The 16460-nt window shown below is 34.7% G+C and overlaps 1 protein-coding gene across 1 annotated transcript; it reads right to left on the bottom strand.

Annotated features, from left to right (window-relative positions):
• Positions 1-8919: 8919 nt before the first annotated feature.
• Positions 8920-16252, bottom strand: LOC592966 (NADH dehydrogenase [ubiquinone] 1 alpha subcomplex assembly factor 2). The gene is made up of 5 exons (XM_030996018.1): positions 16027-16252; positions 14383-14469; positions 11268-11383; positions 10535-10595; positions 8920-9458 (listed from the first exon to the last, which is right to left on the bottom strand). Exons 1-5 carry the CDS (start codon positions 16139-16141, stop codon positions 9355-9357), a joined length of 483 nt encoding a protein of 160 aa, XP_030851878.1. The 5' UTR covers positions 16142-16252; the 3' UTR covers positions 8920-9354.
• Positions 16253-16460: the final 208 nt, after the last annotated feature.

Genomic DNA, 16460 nt, shown 5'->3' with positions numbered 1-16460 from the left:
ATTCAGAGATTGGTAAAATATTCATTTTCTTAAATAATGGCATACTCGGACAGTAATACGGGGATGATGTAATAAGTCTAATTGCTTTTTTCTGAAGTATTATTAATCTAGAAAGATGGCTTTTGAAAGTATGACCCCATACTAAAATACAGTATGTTAGGTGAGGCAAGATTAAACTATAATATAAAGTGACAAGTATGTTTTGTGGTAATATAAATTTGAGCCTTGATATGATTCCTATACATCTTGATACTTTAGTACAGATACTACTAATATGCGGTTTCCATGAGAGAAATTCGTTGACTGTAATACTGTACCTAAAAATTGAACATTATCCACACGTGATATATCATGACCACCGCAATAGTAATATTATTAAGATCATTCGGGACCCTCCTGTTCCTCGTTCTGAAAATCATAAACTTTGTTTTGTCAAAATTCAATGAGAGTTTGTTGCAACAGAACCAATCATATAAATTATTAACTTCTTTATTAGTAATGGACATTAAATTATAGATATTCTTGTGAGAAGTTAAGATGCATGTGTCATCAGCAAATAATGAATAGCGAAATAATTTGGAAGATTGTGTTATATCATTTATATAAACAAGGAACAGGAGGGGCCCGAGTACAGAGCCTTGCGGAATTCCATATTTAGTAAGTTTACGTTGAGATTGGACACCATTGACCACAACATACTGATACCTATTATTCAAATAATTTTTAAACCAATCTAAAGCTAGCCCTCTAACACCATATGCATTTAGTTTACGAATGAGTATGTTGTGGTCAATGGTGTCAAAGGCTTTTGACAGATCCATAAATAATCCAATACAGTAACTGCCTTCGTCAATTTGTTGTGATATAAAATTTGCAATATTTAATACACCCATAGAAGTTGAAAAATTTTCACGGCGAAACCAAATTGTTCAGGTATGAGGATGTCATTAATTTGAAGGTGGGAATACAATCTTTTATGAACAACTTTTTCTAGAATTTTGGAAAAAAAATGGATATGAATATTCCATTGATTTTCTTCTTATTCTACACGGGGTCTCTTTATCCGATAATTACGTAAATCAAAAAAAATATTGTATGCTATTTTGTCAACCAGAGTAGAGGCAATTTTCAACTAAATCAAAATTGTTTTACCTATTTATTTCAAAATTTGGGTGTATTCATTTGTTTGCCGGTTGTACTTTGCATGCCAATGCCATTGGCCCATGGTGCAAGCGGGTTTGGCTTTAATATAAAATGCAGTTAACTACCAGAATTTTTTTCAAGCTTATACAAAAAAGTTTTAAATTTCTAATATGTTAAGTTAGTATAAAAAACATCATATCAGACTACAAATTATCGCTTATTGTATTTGAATTGATGGTCGTCATCGTACATCCATGGAGTTGGCGCACTGGGTGTTATAACGTCGTCCCCTAGTTAGTTTGAATAAAAAGTCTCAGATTGCTCAATGGCGCTATATGGGAAACGGACCGTTTAAGTGTCTTTACTAAAGTAGGCCCATATGTCAAATTACTTTTCACCTTTTCATTTTTGACCACAGATCCCTAAGATTTCTCTTTTAAATTACAAACTTTGTTTAGATAAGATAAGATATTTATAAGATAAGATATTTATTCGTCTTTCTTTCAAATAGCACACAGAGCATAAAATTAGATCATTACACATTTACAATGTAAAATAACAAATTATGGCAATGATAAAAACAAAGTTAACTAAAAGAAAGACGAGGAGACCCTGGTAAAAGCAGAGCTTGTAAGTTTTAGGGTCCCCTCTGAGCCAGATAAAAATGATGAGTAGATATTTGTGACTACCTAAGAATACACAAGGGAAAAGTTAGTATAACAAACAAGAAGTGTACAAACACAACAACAACAATAACAACAACAAAAAAGAGAGACGAGACTAGACAAGACGGGAGAAAAGAGAAAATATGAGAAATAATAGAAGACTACAGCATGATCGACAATAGACACAGCATACAACGGGCACAAGACAACAAGGGGAGGGAATAGGAGGTCGACAATATGAACACATTCAGTTAGACACATATTAATATCAAGAAGAAATTTTACATTTAAAGTCAAACATAATAGATCTTGGCACCATAATAACTATAAAAATGAACTACTCTATGAGTCACAGTATGTATCGAGAAGATAAACCTTAAGTGTACACTTAAATGAAGAGAGACTAACAGATTGCTTAACGCTAGAGCCTAGAGAGCTCCAAAACCTAGGTCCAGTAAACACCAAAGTATTAAAAGTAAACTTTGTCCTTACTTGGGGTAAGTGAAACGCAGAGGCATTTCGTGTAGCATGGTCATGCAATTGACTAATTTTCTTTTAAATGCTGACAAGAGCCTGTGGAAGGGCACCAGAATCGAAGTCGTACATTAGAGAACCCAGATGAAGGTGATAGATATCTTGCACCTTTAAAATTCTATGCGTATATATAAAAAAGTGGATTAGTGTGCGTACGAAAACTAATGGGGGGTGCAGCAGGTCTTCATACTAAATGTGGGGTCGGGTCATCCGAAATACAAGTTCGACCCTACCGTATCGAAATCGTATTTTTTTAAAACGAGATGTCTAGCGCTTGGCTAAGGCCTTCTGTCATTAATTTTTGTCTATTAATTAATTTTGATAAACAAATAAAAGAAATATGAAATCAAAATAAAAAATGATCAAGCATATATATTATTTTATTTGTAGAAAACTATACAAATATTTTTTATATATTACTGATGAATAAATAACCTAAATCAATTTATTAAAAGTGAATGAATCAAATTGGCAATTTTATTTTTAACTGCATCCCGAAACTGTTCATCGGATATAATCTGTAATTTTGCTGATAATTTTGCTGCCAGTTAAGAACTAGAGGCCTTGTAAGTCATAAAAAACTTAATTTTTAACTTTAGTCGTAAAAATATCTCTTTGGTATTCGTTGAGACGTAGGCATATAGTTACCCAATTTTTGTTGAGCAAGAAATGAAGAATTACATTGCCCCATTTATTGATAATTATGTTGTACTGCCTCAGTCCAGGTAGATCTCCGTCATGGCAACAAATGGGGCGCTACTGCGCTAGTCTACTGTACTTTCATATCCATTTTTTTTACCCGGCGTGGAGATAGCCTACTAAAACATACCAAAAAATCAACTTTATCAATTGTTCAAATAATGGTCATGATATAATTTAAAGTCATTATAGGGTCTATTTCTTGCCCCTTTCGTTAAATTTGTGTCAATTTTTGGATCTTTTTTGTAGTATTTTTCCTAAAAACGAAGACATATTATGATAGACCTATTCACTTTCTCACAGGTTTCACAGCAAACCGCTGCACAATTACAACAATTGCATACCTTACCGACGAAGGGATACCGGCTCCTTTACTCTATTTCTTGCCCCTTTCGTTAAATTTGTGTCAATTTTTGGATCTTTTTTGTAGTATTTTTCCTAAAAACGAAGACATATTATGATATTCACTTTCTCACAGGTTTCACAGCAAACCGCTGCACAATTACAACAATTGCATACCTTACCGACGAAGGGATGCGGGCGCGCGAGCGTGGGTAAATTCGATTACAGTCCATAACTTCACGCACGCACGCGCGCCCGCACCTCTTCGTCGGTACGGTATGCAATTGTATTGTAATTGTGCAGCGGTTGGAAAGATTTCCTTTTGCGACAGCCACCTAAAATTTAACCCTAAACCTATTTTATCATGTTTTTAAATTGTAGACCCTAGACAATATTTGTGAGAACTGAGAAAGTGAACAATTTTGAGAGGGAGAAAAAAGTGAATAGGGCCAGGGGGGGGGGGGGGGTCTACGTGAGAAAATGAATAGGGTCTATGTGAGAAAGTGAACAATTTTGAGAGGGAAAAAAAATATTTGTAAATGTAGTTTATCTAGTCTACAAAAATTTGCATGGCAAAACAATTTAAGAAGGCCGAGGGATGAAAAATATTTGTAAATAACTAAATATACATGTAGTTTATCTAGTCTACATTATTTAGAATGACAAGATTTAAAAATAGGAAGTAAAGAAAAGGAAGAGTTGTTTCTTTTATTGGCTTTCTATAAAAAAAATGGGATATTAAAAATATATAACCCACAATTTGCAGAGAGGATTGGGTTGTTCTCACTAACACGTACATGTACATGTACACTAATGCTGTAATTATTTCACATTTTATCCATAGTATAAAGAAGTAGGCCTAAAAATGTAGACTACTTGATCTGTCAAGAAAAATTAAAATCATTTCATTTCTAAATGAAAAAGTATAATCAAATTACATGTAATGATATACAGATAAAGAGGTTGTAGAAATATCAAGTCAAGTGGGTGAAGTGGAAGTGAATGTGGGTGGTGTTATTGAGGAAGTAAACCGTTTAAATTGTTTTTATTGACTTAATCCATGTAGGGAGAAGGACAAACATAAGACATATCGTACTGTACATGTATCCATTGTGGTAATATTCCTTCAATATTTCTTCTACTTTGCTTAAGTACACACCACCATAGGGTGTAATTTCTACCTTTTTTTGTACTGATGTAGGTGCTGTACAGTTATATACATGGTACATGTACATGTAAATATCTTCTACATATTGTGTCGACATAATTACTGTATGTATCTCTTTTATCCTATTGTACAATAACTTCTTTATTTTTAAGTTACAAGCCTAACATTCCAACTCACCTGTCCGTTTATTATGTATTTCTGTCTCAGTAACAATAAAAAGCAAAGAAGGTGTCAATAGTCAATACTGAGACAAAAATTTGCATTTTGTGGAGCTTTAATCTCTGAACTCTTTATTTACCATGAATCCAAACACTGGTCTGCCACATTTTTACATGTACACTGTACATTTGAAAAAAAGTTGACTACTGCTGCAGTCCCCTGTTTGTTTCATTAGTAGACCAAAGAGAGTAAAGAGTTCCATTACTGTACTCATACATATTTACAAATTTCATTTAATTTAAGATTATTCTTTATTCATCTCCTTACAGAGAAAGCAATGGCAGGCGAGGAGGACACCCACTTTCCGTTAGGTGAAGATGACAACTCGTGGAAGTACTGGATTGAGAAGAACATTATTCTGTGGGCTGCCAAGGACCCCTGGGGCTTCATCTCCACCATCTTCATGTTCCTCACCCCTCTCTTCATCCTCAGCGGTATCCTCTCCTACATCCTATACAAAGACATTGAGAAGAAGGAGAAGGAGAAGAAGCGAAAAGCCAAGCGGGACACCAACATTGCCAAGGCACGCGGGAGAAGTAATCGCTCAAAGAAGTCAGATTGATGACGATGAGGATTATCTTTGATTAGGACTTTCTCCTTGACTTGCTACAAGATCAACCTGATTTGACTCTTCAATTGTATGGATTAGAAAGGACAGTATTTAATTTACTCAAGATTTGAATGACTTTGAAAAAAAAATTGTATTTTGCCAGTCACAACCCATGTGAGAATAGAGAAAGAGAACAGTGGTCTGTTTTATAAGTATGTGGAAGCTATCAGAACATCAAGGATATTGCATCTTAGAAACCTGTGTCGCAGTTCTGTTTGATTTTCTGCCCTTACAACGATGTCAAGGAAACGGACCACAACAGCTCATGGTTCTATTTCAACCATAAATTGGTAGCATGCCAGCAGCCCTACATCATGTGACCATATTTTGTAGCAAGTATTGCTATGGTAGAAAGCTATGGTAAGACAATATTGAAGGTGAAATTTAAAAGAACAATACCAAGGAAATATAGTTTTTGATGTGATAGATTGAACTTTGGGTATGGGTACTGAGTAGTATGTTTTTTAAAGTTTTTTTGTATAGATTGTCTGTGTAGCCATTTGCGTAATTTTTACAGCTAATGTATTTTTTGGTTCATTTCAATCAGAAGTACATATATGGCAAGATAAATTTTAAATCCCCCCACAAGTGTGCTCTAAAGCCTAGAAATACAGGTAAGAATTTCAGTCTAGAAATCAATGTAGAACTACCTGTACCTCTCCCTCCCTCCCCCCCAGGATTTTACTTGTATTGACTAATTTGAGCTTTTAGAACATTCAATTCATTATCTATGACAAGCCTTTTTAAGATACTATGGTCCTGTCCAGGATAAGATTGTTGACTACAATCAGGAAATTGCACCAAGATGTATTCAAATCAAGAAAGTGTATCAATGATACACTTATCATCAGACACATTAGGTACAGTACATCAATTGTTGTCATTGCATAGCAGGCCAGCCAGACTTCAACCAGGTTGAGATTGAATACTAGGCATATTGTTAATCATTTTGATTTTTGATCAACAGAGTGCTGTAATGTAGATTCCGAGTATATCTTCAATGTGCAATATGACTTATTCTGTGTACCTGAATGACATTGTTGATCAGTACAGCTTTATGTACTTGTTTTACAACAAAAAACCTGTTTGTATAAAATAGAAAAGTAGACAAGAACTACCTATGATTTATATGCACCAGTCATTGTGAATGACTTCAATTCAAAACAAATTCATTACCAATTGATTGTGTCCGTTTTATATTGCAAGTGAATTTATCATCATTTACAACAAAAAAATGTTCATACTATGGTGTAATACTTTGGAAGCTGTAAGCCAATCATTTGTAGTTCTACATGTACTAATGCATTGTATTGACTAAATTGAGAAGCGGAAGAGCTGTGAGACATTTATCTATGACTTGTCTAGTCTATAGCTTGCCTTTTGCAGTTGATTTCAACTTGTATGCCATAACTTGGTGTGAACTCTGAAATATTTGTGGTCTTTAGAGCTGGTTGATCCTGTTACATTTAAAGAAGGAATGTAAGCAAGAGATAACAAGCCTAATCATTTAAATATTATTTATGTAATTGCTTACAAAATAATGCAGACGTTACTGTAGCTACAAATAAATTTAGGCCTACTCATAGGTGTATGATAATACATGTATACTAGTATATGCTGCTTGAATGACAGTCTATGTATGCCCCATACATTTGTATACATGTATACAAATCATTGGCGTGTAGATTTTGGAGGATAAAACGTATCTTATTTGACTTGCCAAATCATGTGCAAATGGCAAATATGTTGTAAGCTATCTATTATTTCCATATACATGTATGCTTTTAACAAGCAAGATGTTTGACTACATAATAAACATCATAAAACATGCATTCATGTTGTCATTTTTCATTTCCATATCCCAATTCACTGTCAGAGTTATTTTTCACAGAGAATCAGTCTTTGCCTCATTTTCTTGTATCATGGTATTTGTTTTGTTTGTAAGAGCTTTCTTTCTAAACATAGAATGTTTAGAATTCAGTTTTGTCCCAAAGTTTAACAGAAATGTATGTACTCATACATGAAAATAAACATAATACTTTGATTAAAACAGATCAATACCTTAAATAGTAAGATCTAGCTCCCTGCAATAAATGATAAGAATATAAAAGTATTCTTTATAGAGCACTTGGACCTTGGAACATTTGAATTTTTATATACACATTTCTCAAAACATCACAAAATTGAATACTGGACATCCACTTGTATTTATTTAGGCTGTAACTGAGATAAACCAGGAAAGGCAGTCTCATCATTTGAGATAGATAAGCAAAAGTATTGGTTACGAGATGCTACATCCTGGTTAAAAGTGTCAAGAATTGTACATGTATGCTATACGTAAGTTAACTTTCAGTCATGGACAGTGATAATTACTATATTAGCCTAGCTTTGTTGTTTTCTAGTTCCCATCTACATGTATTTTGTTACTTGTTCTTGTGTACTGTTAAGACTATTCATCATACAGAGATTGTTCATTTTCCTTTCATTGGTAGCAGATGTACCTGAAATGCCCTAGATGTGTACTAGATTTACAAATTCAATATAGCAATGCAGAATATATTCCATTCAATTTGACCTTTGTAATTGTAGATGTGCATGTAAAAGGTAGATGAATTTTTTTGTGTCATCCTTTGAAAATTGTGTCACTGAAAGTTTTGTACCTGTACATTGTGAATGTATAAATTCATGGTGTTTATTAAATTGTAATTAATTATTACAGCAATAAAGATGAAATCTGACTAACCAAGTCGTTCTTGCTTTCTTATCTAAATTATCTAAAGTGAACCTGTCATTAAGAATCTGTTCACTGTACAAATAAAGACTTCTCACACTTCCTCCTAGTATTACATTATTTTACGTTCAAAGACTTGTTGAGATTAGAAATCTTTTAAAGGTCGTAATTGTTTTTTTAATATTTTTATTTCATCCATTGAAATAGCCCATTGTATTTTTTTGAAAGAATGCCACAATCAGTTTCCGTACAATAGGAATGAAAACACATGTACAAGTAGTTTAATTGTGCATGGATCTCATTGAAAATACACGATGTATATTTAAATGAATGAACAAATGTATAAAAGGATTTAAATGCAAGATTACTATTTTCTACTCTGTTAAGGACAACATTTCCCAATATTTCCATATATGCCTTACTTTTCTTGGATGGTTGGCAAATGAACAAAACAAAATGACAGTAACTATCTACAAATTGTATTTCAGTGTTTGTTTTCCTCTGAAGTCATGCCGTCTATAACTTTGGATGGATTTTTGCATTTTCTCTCAAATGACTAAATCTGTATTTTTGCTCTCTCTCTCTCTCCCTCCCCTCCATTTCTACTCCCCTTCTCTCTCTCTCTCTCTCTCCCCCCTCTCTCTCTCTCTCTCTCTCTCTTTCCCCCTCTCTCTCTTCCCCTCTATCCCCCTCTCTTGATCACTGTCTTTAAATCTCCTTTCTTGCCCACTCTCTCAATGTCTGACCCACCATTACACACCTCACTATCTGGAGCTGTATTTAAAAGCAAAGTAATTGAAAATACACATTTTATTTACATGTAATTTAATTTCTAACCTTATATTGATACATATTGATACATACTTCATGCAAGCATGAATGAAGAATAAATATCACCCTGAATGATACATCTTACCAAAAGTAAAAACAAACCATTACTTTTTAGCGCTTCTATTCGTATATTAAAGTCACCATGATCATGGAACATGCATATTAATCAGATGTAGAATGGCTACATGTATGTCTGTCAGCTTTTCCAGCTAGAGCACTATATGAATATCCAGATGCAGAAAAGCTAAGTCCTCCACTTCCTTGTGTTCCAACCGATGCCTTGCAAGCAATGCACAGTATTCCTGCAGTCAAGTCCAAATTTGATTCTATCCTTTAAATTATCTTTCCAAGGTTCATGACCAATCCTGGACATCTGTTCATGGGTGGAATCCATGGTATGACAGAATCTTGATCAAGTTTTGGATGGTTTCCATGCCGCAGGTTCAAAGTCCTTTCCAGTACTGACTGCTTCAGATCCAGAATCAATCTTTTCATAGATGGGTGCTGAAGCATGACCTGATTTTAATTAAATATGTAGAAAACCATTGATAAATACACAGTATTTCATTTTTACACATGGAAATAGAGCACTTATACATTTATATAGAAGATCTAAGCAATTTTTTATGCAAGAAAAACAAATTATATACAATTTAAATTTCATTCAAGAAAAATAAACTGAGAGGATACCATGAATTATTTTCTGCAATATGAATTTTGAACGTTACCTAATTTACAAGAAACAATACGTTGGCTATAACCCTTGCTTAAATTAAAATAAAGTCTTTGCCTGTCCTCCCCCCCCCCCCCAAAAAGGGTATTGATTTAGCCAAGGTTAATACATACAGTTGTAAAGATGTACGTTATCTACAATAGAGTACCGAAGCTGTGACGTCATAAAAATCTATTTTTAGAATTTCTCAATTTGTTCTTCATTTTCCGAACGAACATCAAAAATAACGTCCAAATGTCGAAAACAAATTGAATATGTTAAATATTGGCTGAGATATGACCTTCTGAATAAAGATACTCCCCATAGGAACTCAGTGTTATATGCTCTGGCTCCTAATGGTTAGGAGCCAGAGCATATAACACTGAGTTCCCATAGGACATATATTCATTCGGATGGTCATAACTCAGCCAATATTTAACATATTCAATTGGTTTTCTACATTTGGACATTATTTTTGGTGTTCTTTCGGTATATGAAGAAAAAAATTGAGAAATTCTAAAAATAGATTTTTGATGACGTCACACTTCACCACTCTATAAGACAAGACAAGTGCATCAAATTTCTCAATTCTATTTTTTTGCAATTAGATGAAATCAGTGGTGCAGTGACCAGTGATTGTAGTGCCAGGGGAGGGGGGGGGGGTGGAACGGAGGCACCTATCTCACTAGGTGGACGAAGCAATGCCATTGAAGTGAGGGTGAGGAATGTCATATCTTCTTTTCAGGTCACATTTTAACCTAAACTGCTTCCTTTTCTTTTCTCTCTTGCACAACCCCACTCGCTCCTGCTCATGTAATTGTACAGAGGTAACCCACTGGAGAAAAATTTTTACACGATAAAGAAGAACATTAATACTCACCCTTAGCAGTTACTTGTACAGGCCTGGCCACCAACCCTTCTTCATACTCTCTTTCTTGTCTCTTTAGAAAAAGAAGGGTAAAGAATAAAAGTGAAACAATAATAATTAAACATAATATACAAGATCTTTAAAACAAACAACGGAATCTTGAAGTGTCATGATGAATGCATTCAGATACCAACTGATAAGTCCATCAATTACCAATTATTCATAATTTACAATCTCTTCTTGACATGCCCTAACAGTTTACCCTGACAATGATTTGCGCCAATTACTTTAACTTCAAACAGAACACTAATCCTTGTCATGATTTCAGGAAACTTATTGTTGTTGTTTTTTCTGATTTGTATCAATTACACAAGTTATAGATGAGGAAGAGATGTATCCTTTAATTCCTTATAACCCCTTGAGAGTGGTGTCTGAGCCCCCCCCCCCCCCCCCCCCCCCTCCAGGAACGGAGGGACCTGTTCATGTTCCCAAAATGTCCCCAAAAAGGGGTACTTTTCATGCAGCAAAGTCTGGCTTGTAACACACACAAAATTGGCCCGTATTGACTTTACACACCGGACTTAGGGGGGTGTTTTCAAAAGAAGGGAAAATGCATACGCGTTCCCTAAATAACACTGAGTGGGGGGGGGGGGCGGTTGTCTGAGTCTCTGAGATGTCTTGATGTGGTTATACCCCCCTTGAGTTGATGACGTTTGCCCACTTTCAATCAGACAATTAATCATACCTCTTTATCCTTGAGCTCTACTTCTGCTGCCCTGGCCTTAACGATCTGAGTCTGATTTTCTCTCCTGTCAATCTCTTCTTCCGTCGGAGGTAGCTCCCTTCTGCCTCTCACCCAAGCTGTAAATTAGCAACAAAATTGTTCACAGCTATGATTATATTTAATATAAAAAACACTTTATTTAGTTCAGAATTGTGCTTAATTTGTTAAATTTTATGTCATTGTCACTTTGTAGGCATTTTCTTAAAGGTAATACAAAGTTTTGGTATGATTCAAATGATTGGAAGCATATGTGATCCTACAATATTCAGTGACCGTTGTTGCAGTTGAAATCAAGTCTAAGGTGATGAAAATGTAAATAATAAATTCTTTATGTTGTATAGCTCCCTCTCGAAACTGATATTACTTTAGCCCTAAAACAATATTTCTTGATCGATCAATTTTCTATTCCTGTTTGGAAGTTATATATCAGAACTGCATATTCTGAGATTTTCATGGTTGCAGCTACTATGGAATGGCCTTAGGCACTATTTGAAATATGTGAAATTTACCAGGAGCACTGGTAAACTTTTTTTATTATTCAATTTCTCGAAAGCAGAACTGTTTTAGGGTCTAAATCTCCCAGTGCTTATAATACATCCACAGGGGCATCCAAATTACTGGTACTATAATCCATCCAAATTTCAAAATTTCCCTAAACTTTGCATTACATTTAAATTCTGTAAAAATGTATGTTTAAAAAATTGTAGAGAAATGTATAGAATGTTTCTTTCATGGGATCATAAAGCTGATCTAGAAGAGGGCTTGAAAATTTAAGCCCCATCCCCCCCCCCAAAAAAAAAATATATATATATATATAAATCTTGATGACTGGATTAAAAGATATAAAGGTTATATCCATGACCATTGATTGCAATGGGAGTAGCAAGGATCATCAAATAAAATAAAAGAGTGATAATGTAGGAGAAAGATACATTTAAGTACATCATTTTTGTACTTTTTATTAATAAGAAAATAATAATAATATTAATAATAGTGGGTTCTTATTATATTATGATATTATTGTTATAATTATTATTATTATTATTATTATTATTATTATTATTATTATTATTATATTTGTTGTAAGGGCCTCTGAATCAAGTCATCCAGCAATATAAAATAAAATAGCTTCTTCTTCTCCATCTCCCTTTTCTTCTTCTAACAGTACAGTTAGTATTTAACTTCACAACGTTAGAGTAGTTTTATAGTCTTATACTAGAGTGTTTCAATCCCCATCATGTAAAAATTTAAAGGGGAAGACGTGCACCTTGCTTTTATTATTTTGATAGAAGCAGAACGATGAGAGGAACAGGTTTGAGCAAATTCTTATAAAAATAACCTGTATAAATTTTTGAAGTTGTGATCAATTAAACTCAAATTGACAACTCCCCTCCCATTTGCTCTGTTCTAAAAAAAAATGTATTTTCCCTCACAAGAAATTTTAATCATATGTACTTTTTTTTTTTTTAAACATCACTTTATTGTTCAAACTTGCACAACAAAGGAGAACAATAGCCCAGGACAATTCCATTTTACTGGAAAATGCAGGGCCACATACATGTAGATATACAGTGAATAATGTTATATAACATCAACAAAAATTAACTAATTTTACAACATAGTGAAAGCTGAGGAGTGATGGATATTCCTAGCTATAAATAAGAGGAGCTAAATATTGAAATTTCATTTGATATATCAACTTAATAAATACGAAGCATACATAATGAGTATTATAAGAGTTTGATTTGAGTTAATGTTTAATACAAAGAGGATTCTATCAGTGCCAGGCAATGAAAAGAGACGAGCAGTAGAAAGAAAATATAAGACTGGTTACAAGGTGTATTAACCAATTTGTGTGTGTGAGTAATTACATACTTGAAATGCGAAGGGGAATTTTGGTTTCCCATTTATTGGCATTCTTTGAGTAGTAGATGACAAACGAAGAAACAATAGATAGTTTGGATAGAATCTGTCGAACTTGTTTCACATTGACAGGTTTTCCAATTTCTTTCAACAGCTGCTTTAGCCTCGTCACATTGTCCGGTGAAATATGACCTCTAGAGCCGATTTCCAAAGGAAGATACACCACAGAATATCCATTAGCCTGTATATCGGCAACTAACGGGGCATATTTGTTCGATTTATATTCATGTGCCTTAACTACATTCATTTCAAAGGGAACTGACAATTCAACTATGAGGATTTTCTTTAAGTTCTTCCAAAAAACACAAATGTCTGGGATGAGGTTGGTTTGGGTACACTCTAGTGGAATTGTGGAGATGCCTTCTTTTGTCCACCGCTCTACTTTCAGGTCTGTGTACATAATAGTGTCGCTAAGAGAGGCGATGCCTTCTTGAATAATTTCGGCAAGATACAAAAGTATGTTGTCATGGCGCCAAGTATAGCGTCCCTCGTCAAGTGACACAGGGCATGCGTTTAATACATGGTGTACTGTTTCTCTATTTTCACATTTTTTACAGTTTGCTGATGCCCTTTTACCCCATCTAGTAAGGTTTGCATTCGTATTAAGTGTATCTGAAAGCGAATTCATGAGAAATTTTGCAACTTTGTTGGGTAGGTTGTATATCAGGCTTTTCCATTCTACTGATTTTGATTCCAAGTTTGCAAGTTCAAAAAACTTGCCTTGGACTGAAAGTGACTGGATATGACTCAGCCAGTCCTGTGACCTTTTTTGTACTAGAGAGTCTTTAACCTGTTTCTTCAATTTTGGAAGAGTGGCATTAGGGTGCATGGGTACATGCACCCTAAATATAATAATAAGTTTCTATACGACCCTTGTATGGAAAAAATTTTATTCCGTCATCAATATAACAAAGAAAATGAAAGGTTAAGAAATCTATGTACAGAGCAAATAGGAGAGGACCTCGCAAGATACATCACAGTATTGCCAATTTGTGTTTGATTGACTGCAAAAATTCATTACTTTCTTATTTTTAATCAGAATTTGCTCAAACTTTCACTGGCCTATATTCCTCACATTTTTCTGTTTCTCTTAAAACCAACTTGTTGTCAGGGCGAGCTTCCCCTCCAATAGTACTAGTACATTATAACTCACCTTCCCACTCAAGTGGTATCATGCCTGCTTCGTACTCATGGTGGCTAACGACTGCTTCCACACTCCTCTTAAGCTTGATGTCTCTACCTAAAATGAAATATAAATGTGGAAATGAAAAGCATCAAGTGTCAAATAGATACATTTCTCAAAATGATGATAACCGTATAAGAGACATACGGTAGTCTAGACATGCATGTGCGATGTGTATAGAGACAATTAATGATTGGAAATTGTGCAACAAATTGCACTTACCCACTTAAACGACCGATTTACATAGCACATTAATACCATTTAACAATGAATTGCTTACCGGTACGAGTGCATTACTTGCATGATTAGTGGTGAATATGAACTCCTACATGTCATGCAAGTACATTGTATATCAACTGGGATAATGACGCAGTGAATGGCAGTAACTTGAGAGGAAGTCACACATTCCTAACCTGTGTCAGAGACTTATTTCTGTATCAGCACATTCACTGCAACACTAGATACAGAGATGGACAGGACCCGAGTACTCTTGACCTGATTTTTACCAGAGACGAAGACACAATAGACAACATTGACATCCACCCTTGGGTAAGAGTGATCATATACATGTAGTATTCCAATTTAGACTTGAAGTAAATGCAATTTCTTCAGAAAAAGAGAACAGCAAAAAGAGGAGTTACTACAATGGAGACTATGATAAAATGAGGAGAAGACTAGAAATGATTGACTGAGAATCCGATCTAAATAACCTTTCTAGTTTAGAAACATGGAATCATTTTGAAGAGACAATGCTTTGTTGTATAGATGACCTAGTACCAATCAGAAGAGTATCTAAAAAGAAAAGACCAGAATGGATGGATGACCAGCAGCGCTAAAGAGGGGGTACAAGACAAACATAAGGCATGGAGCAAATACAGCAAGAGAAAGACTGATAAAAATTGGATTTCATATCTTGACAAAAGAAATGCCGCAACATTCACGACATGGAATGCCATTAGTGACTTTGAGAGTAAAATTGCTGATGAGGTTAAAACCAATGCCAACTCTTTCTGAAAATATGTAAAGAGTAAAACCAAGACTCGAACAGGAATTCCTGACCTGCAGATGGAAGACGGTACCTGGGTGAGGAATGATCCAGGGAAAGCAAATACCCTCAATTCCTTTTTTGGAAGTATTTTTGCAGAAGAGGACTTGGTGAATGCTCCAGACATGGATCCTTACCAAGTAGAATCATCATTAAACGATGTCAAGTTTGAAGAGGAAGTAATTGTGGTCATTTTATCGTGGAAAGAGGCTACTGAGCTGTGGTCCCCATCTTTAAGAAGGGAAAAAAAGAGCCTACAACATGTAGGCCTACCAGAAACCTCGGACTACTATAACCATCATAGGCATCAATAATCTGTAAAACAATGGAGAAGATTATTCAAAGCAAGATGATCCAACACCTAGAACTCATTCAACTATTCACTGATAATGATGACAAATTGACAAGATTTTGTTATCGTGTTCTCCTAATGCTTTATCTCATCAGGGAGGTGTTTTACATTCTAGTGGGTAAGTGCGCCCAAAAATGCTTAACTCACGAGGATATGATTATGAGGGAGGTAAACATGGTTGGTAAAGACATTGTTCTAATTATTTTTTTTAACTCACCTTTTGAATTTGTGTGTCCCGGTTTTTCATAATATTTATTGCCCATTTTATCACTACCCACTAACACTTTACTAATCTGTTTAGAAGATCTGAATAATCCACGGAGGAAACTCATCTTTGAAAATTGAAATGAACGCCTTCTCTTGCATGCACACACAAAATGAAATACTGAAACCCTCTAGCTCTCGATATCGCGTAACGATTGCGTAATCAGTTCGGTACCTGAAGTTAGCCCTAATAATAATCATCGAGACAATATAGACACCTTGCCAATTTGACGAAGTCTATAAATTAATCAGTAAATGGTCTGCAACTGTAAGTGAGACTTGTTGCCTTGATTCGTTCAAGTCACATTACACAGGCCCGTAACTATTAATCGCTATTATGTTTAAAAAAATGCAGAAAAAACAAAAACAAATAAGGAGTGTGTTTAT

This window comes from Strongylocentrotus purpuratus, unplaced genomic scaffold (genome assembly GCF_000002235.5).
Source record: "Strongylocentrotus purpuratus isolate Spur 01 unplaced genomic scaffold, Spur_5.0 spur5_scaffold_3, whole genome shotgun sequence".
Classification (NCBI taxonomy): Eukaryota; Metazoa; Echinodermata; class Echinoidea; order Camarodonta; family Strongylocentrotidae; genus Strongylocentrotus; species Strongylocentrotus purpuratus.
The sequence above is the reverse complement of the archived record's forward strand: the minus strand, read 5'-3'. Positions and strand labels throughout refer to the sequence as shown.

What these genes read in the sequence shown, in the direction of transcription:
- LOC592966 (XM_030996018.1), bottom strand. Translation starts at nt 16,141, where the DNA reads ATGAGTTTCCTCCGTGGATTATTCAGATCTTCTAAACAGATTAGTAAA. An exon ending in GGGACACACAAATTCAAAAG is followed by an intron (nt 14,470 to 16,026) that starts GTGAGTTAAAAA and finishes ATTTCATTTTAG; the next exon opens with GTAGAGACATCAAGCTTAAG. An exon ending in TAGAGCTCAAGGATAAAGAG is followed by an intron (nt 10,596 to 11,267) that starts GTATGATTAATT and finishes CTTTTTCTAAAG; the next exon opens with AGACAAGAAAGAGAGTATGA.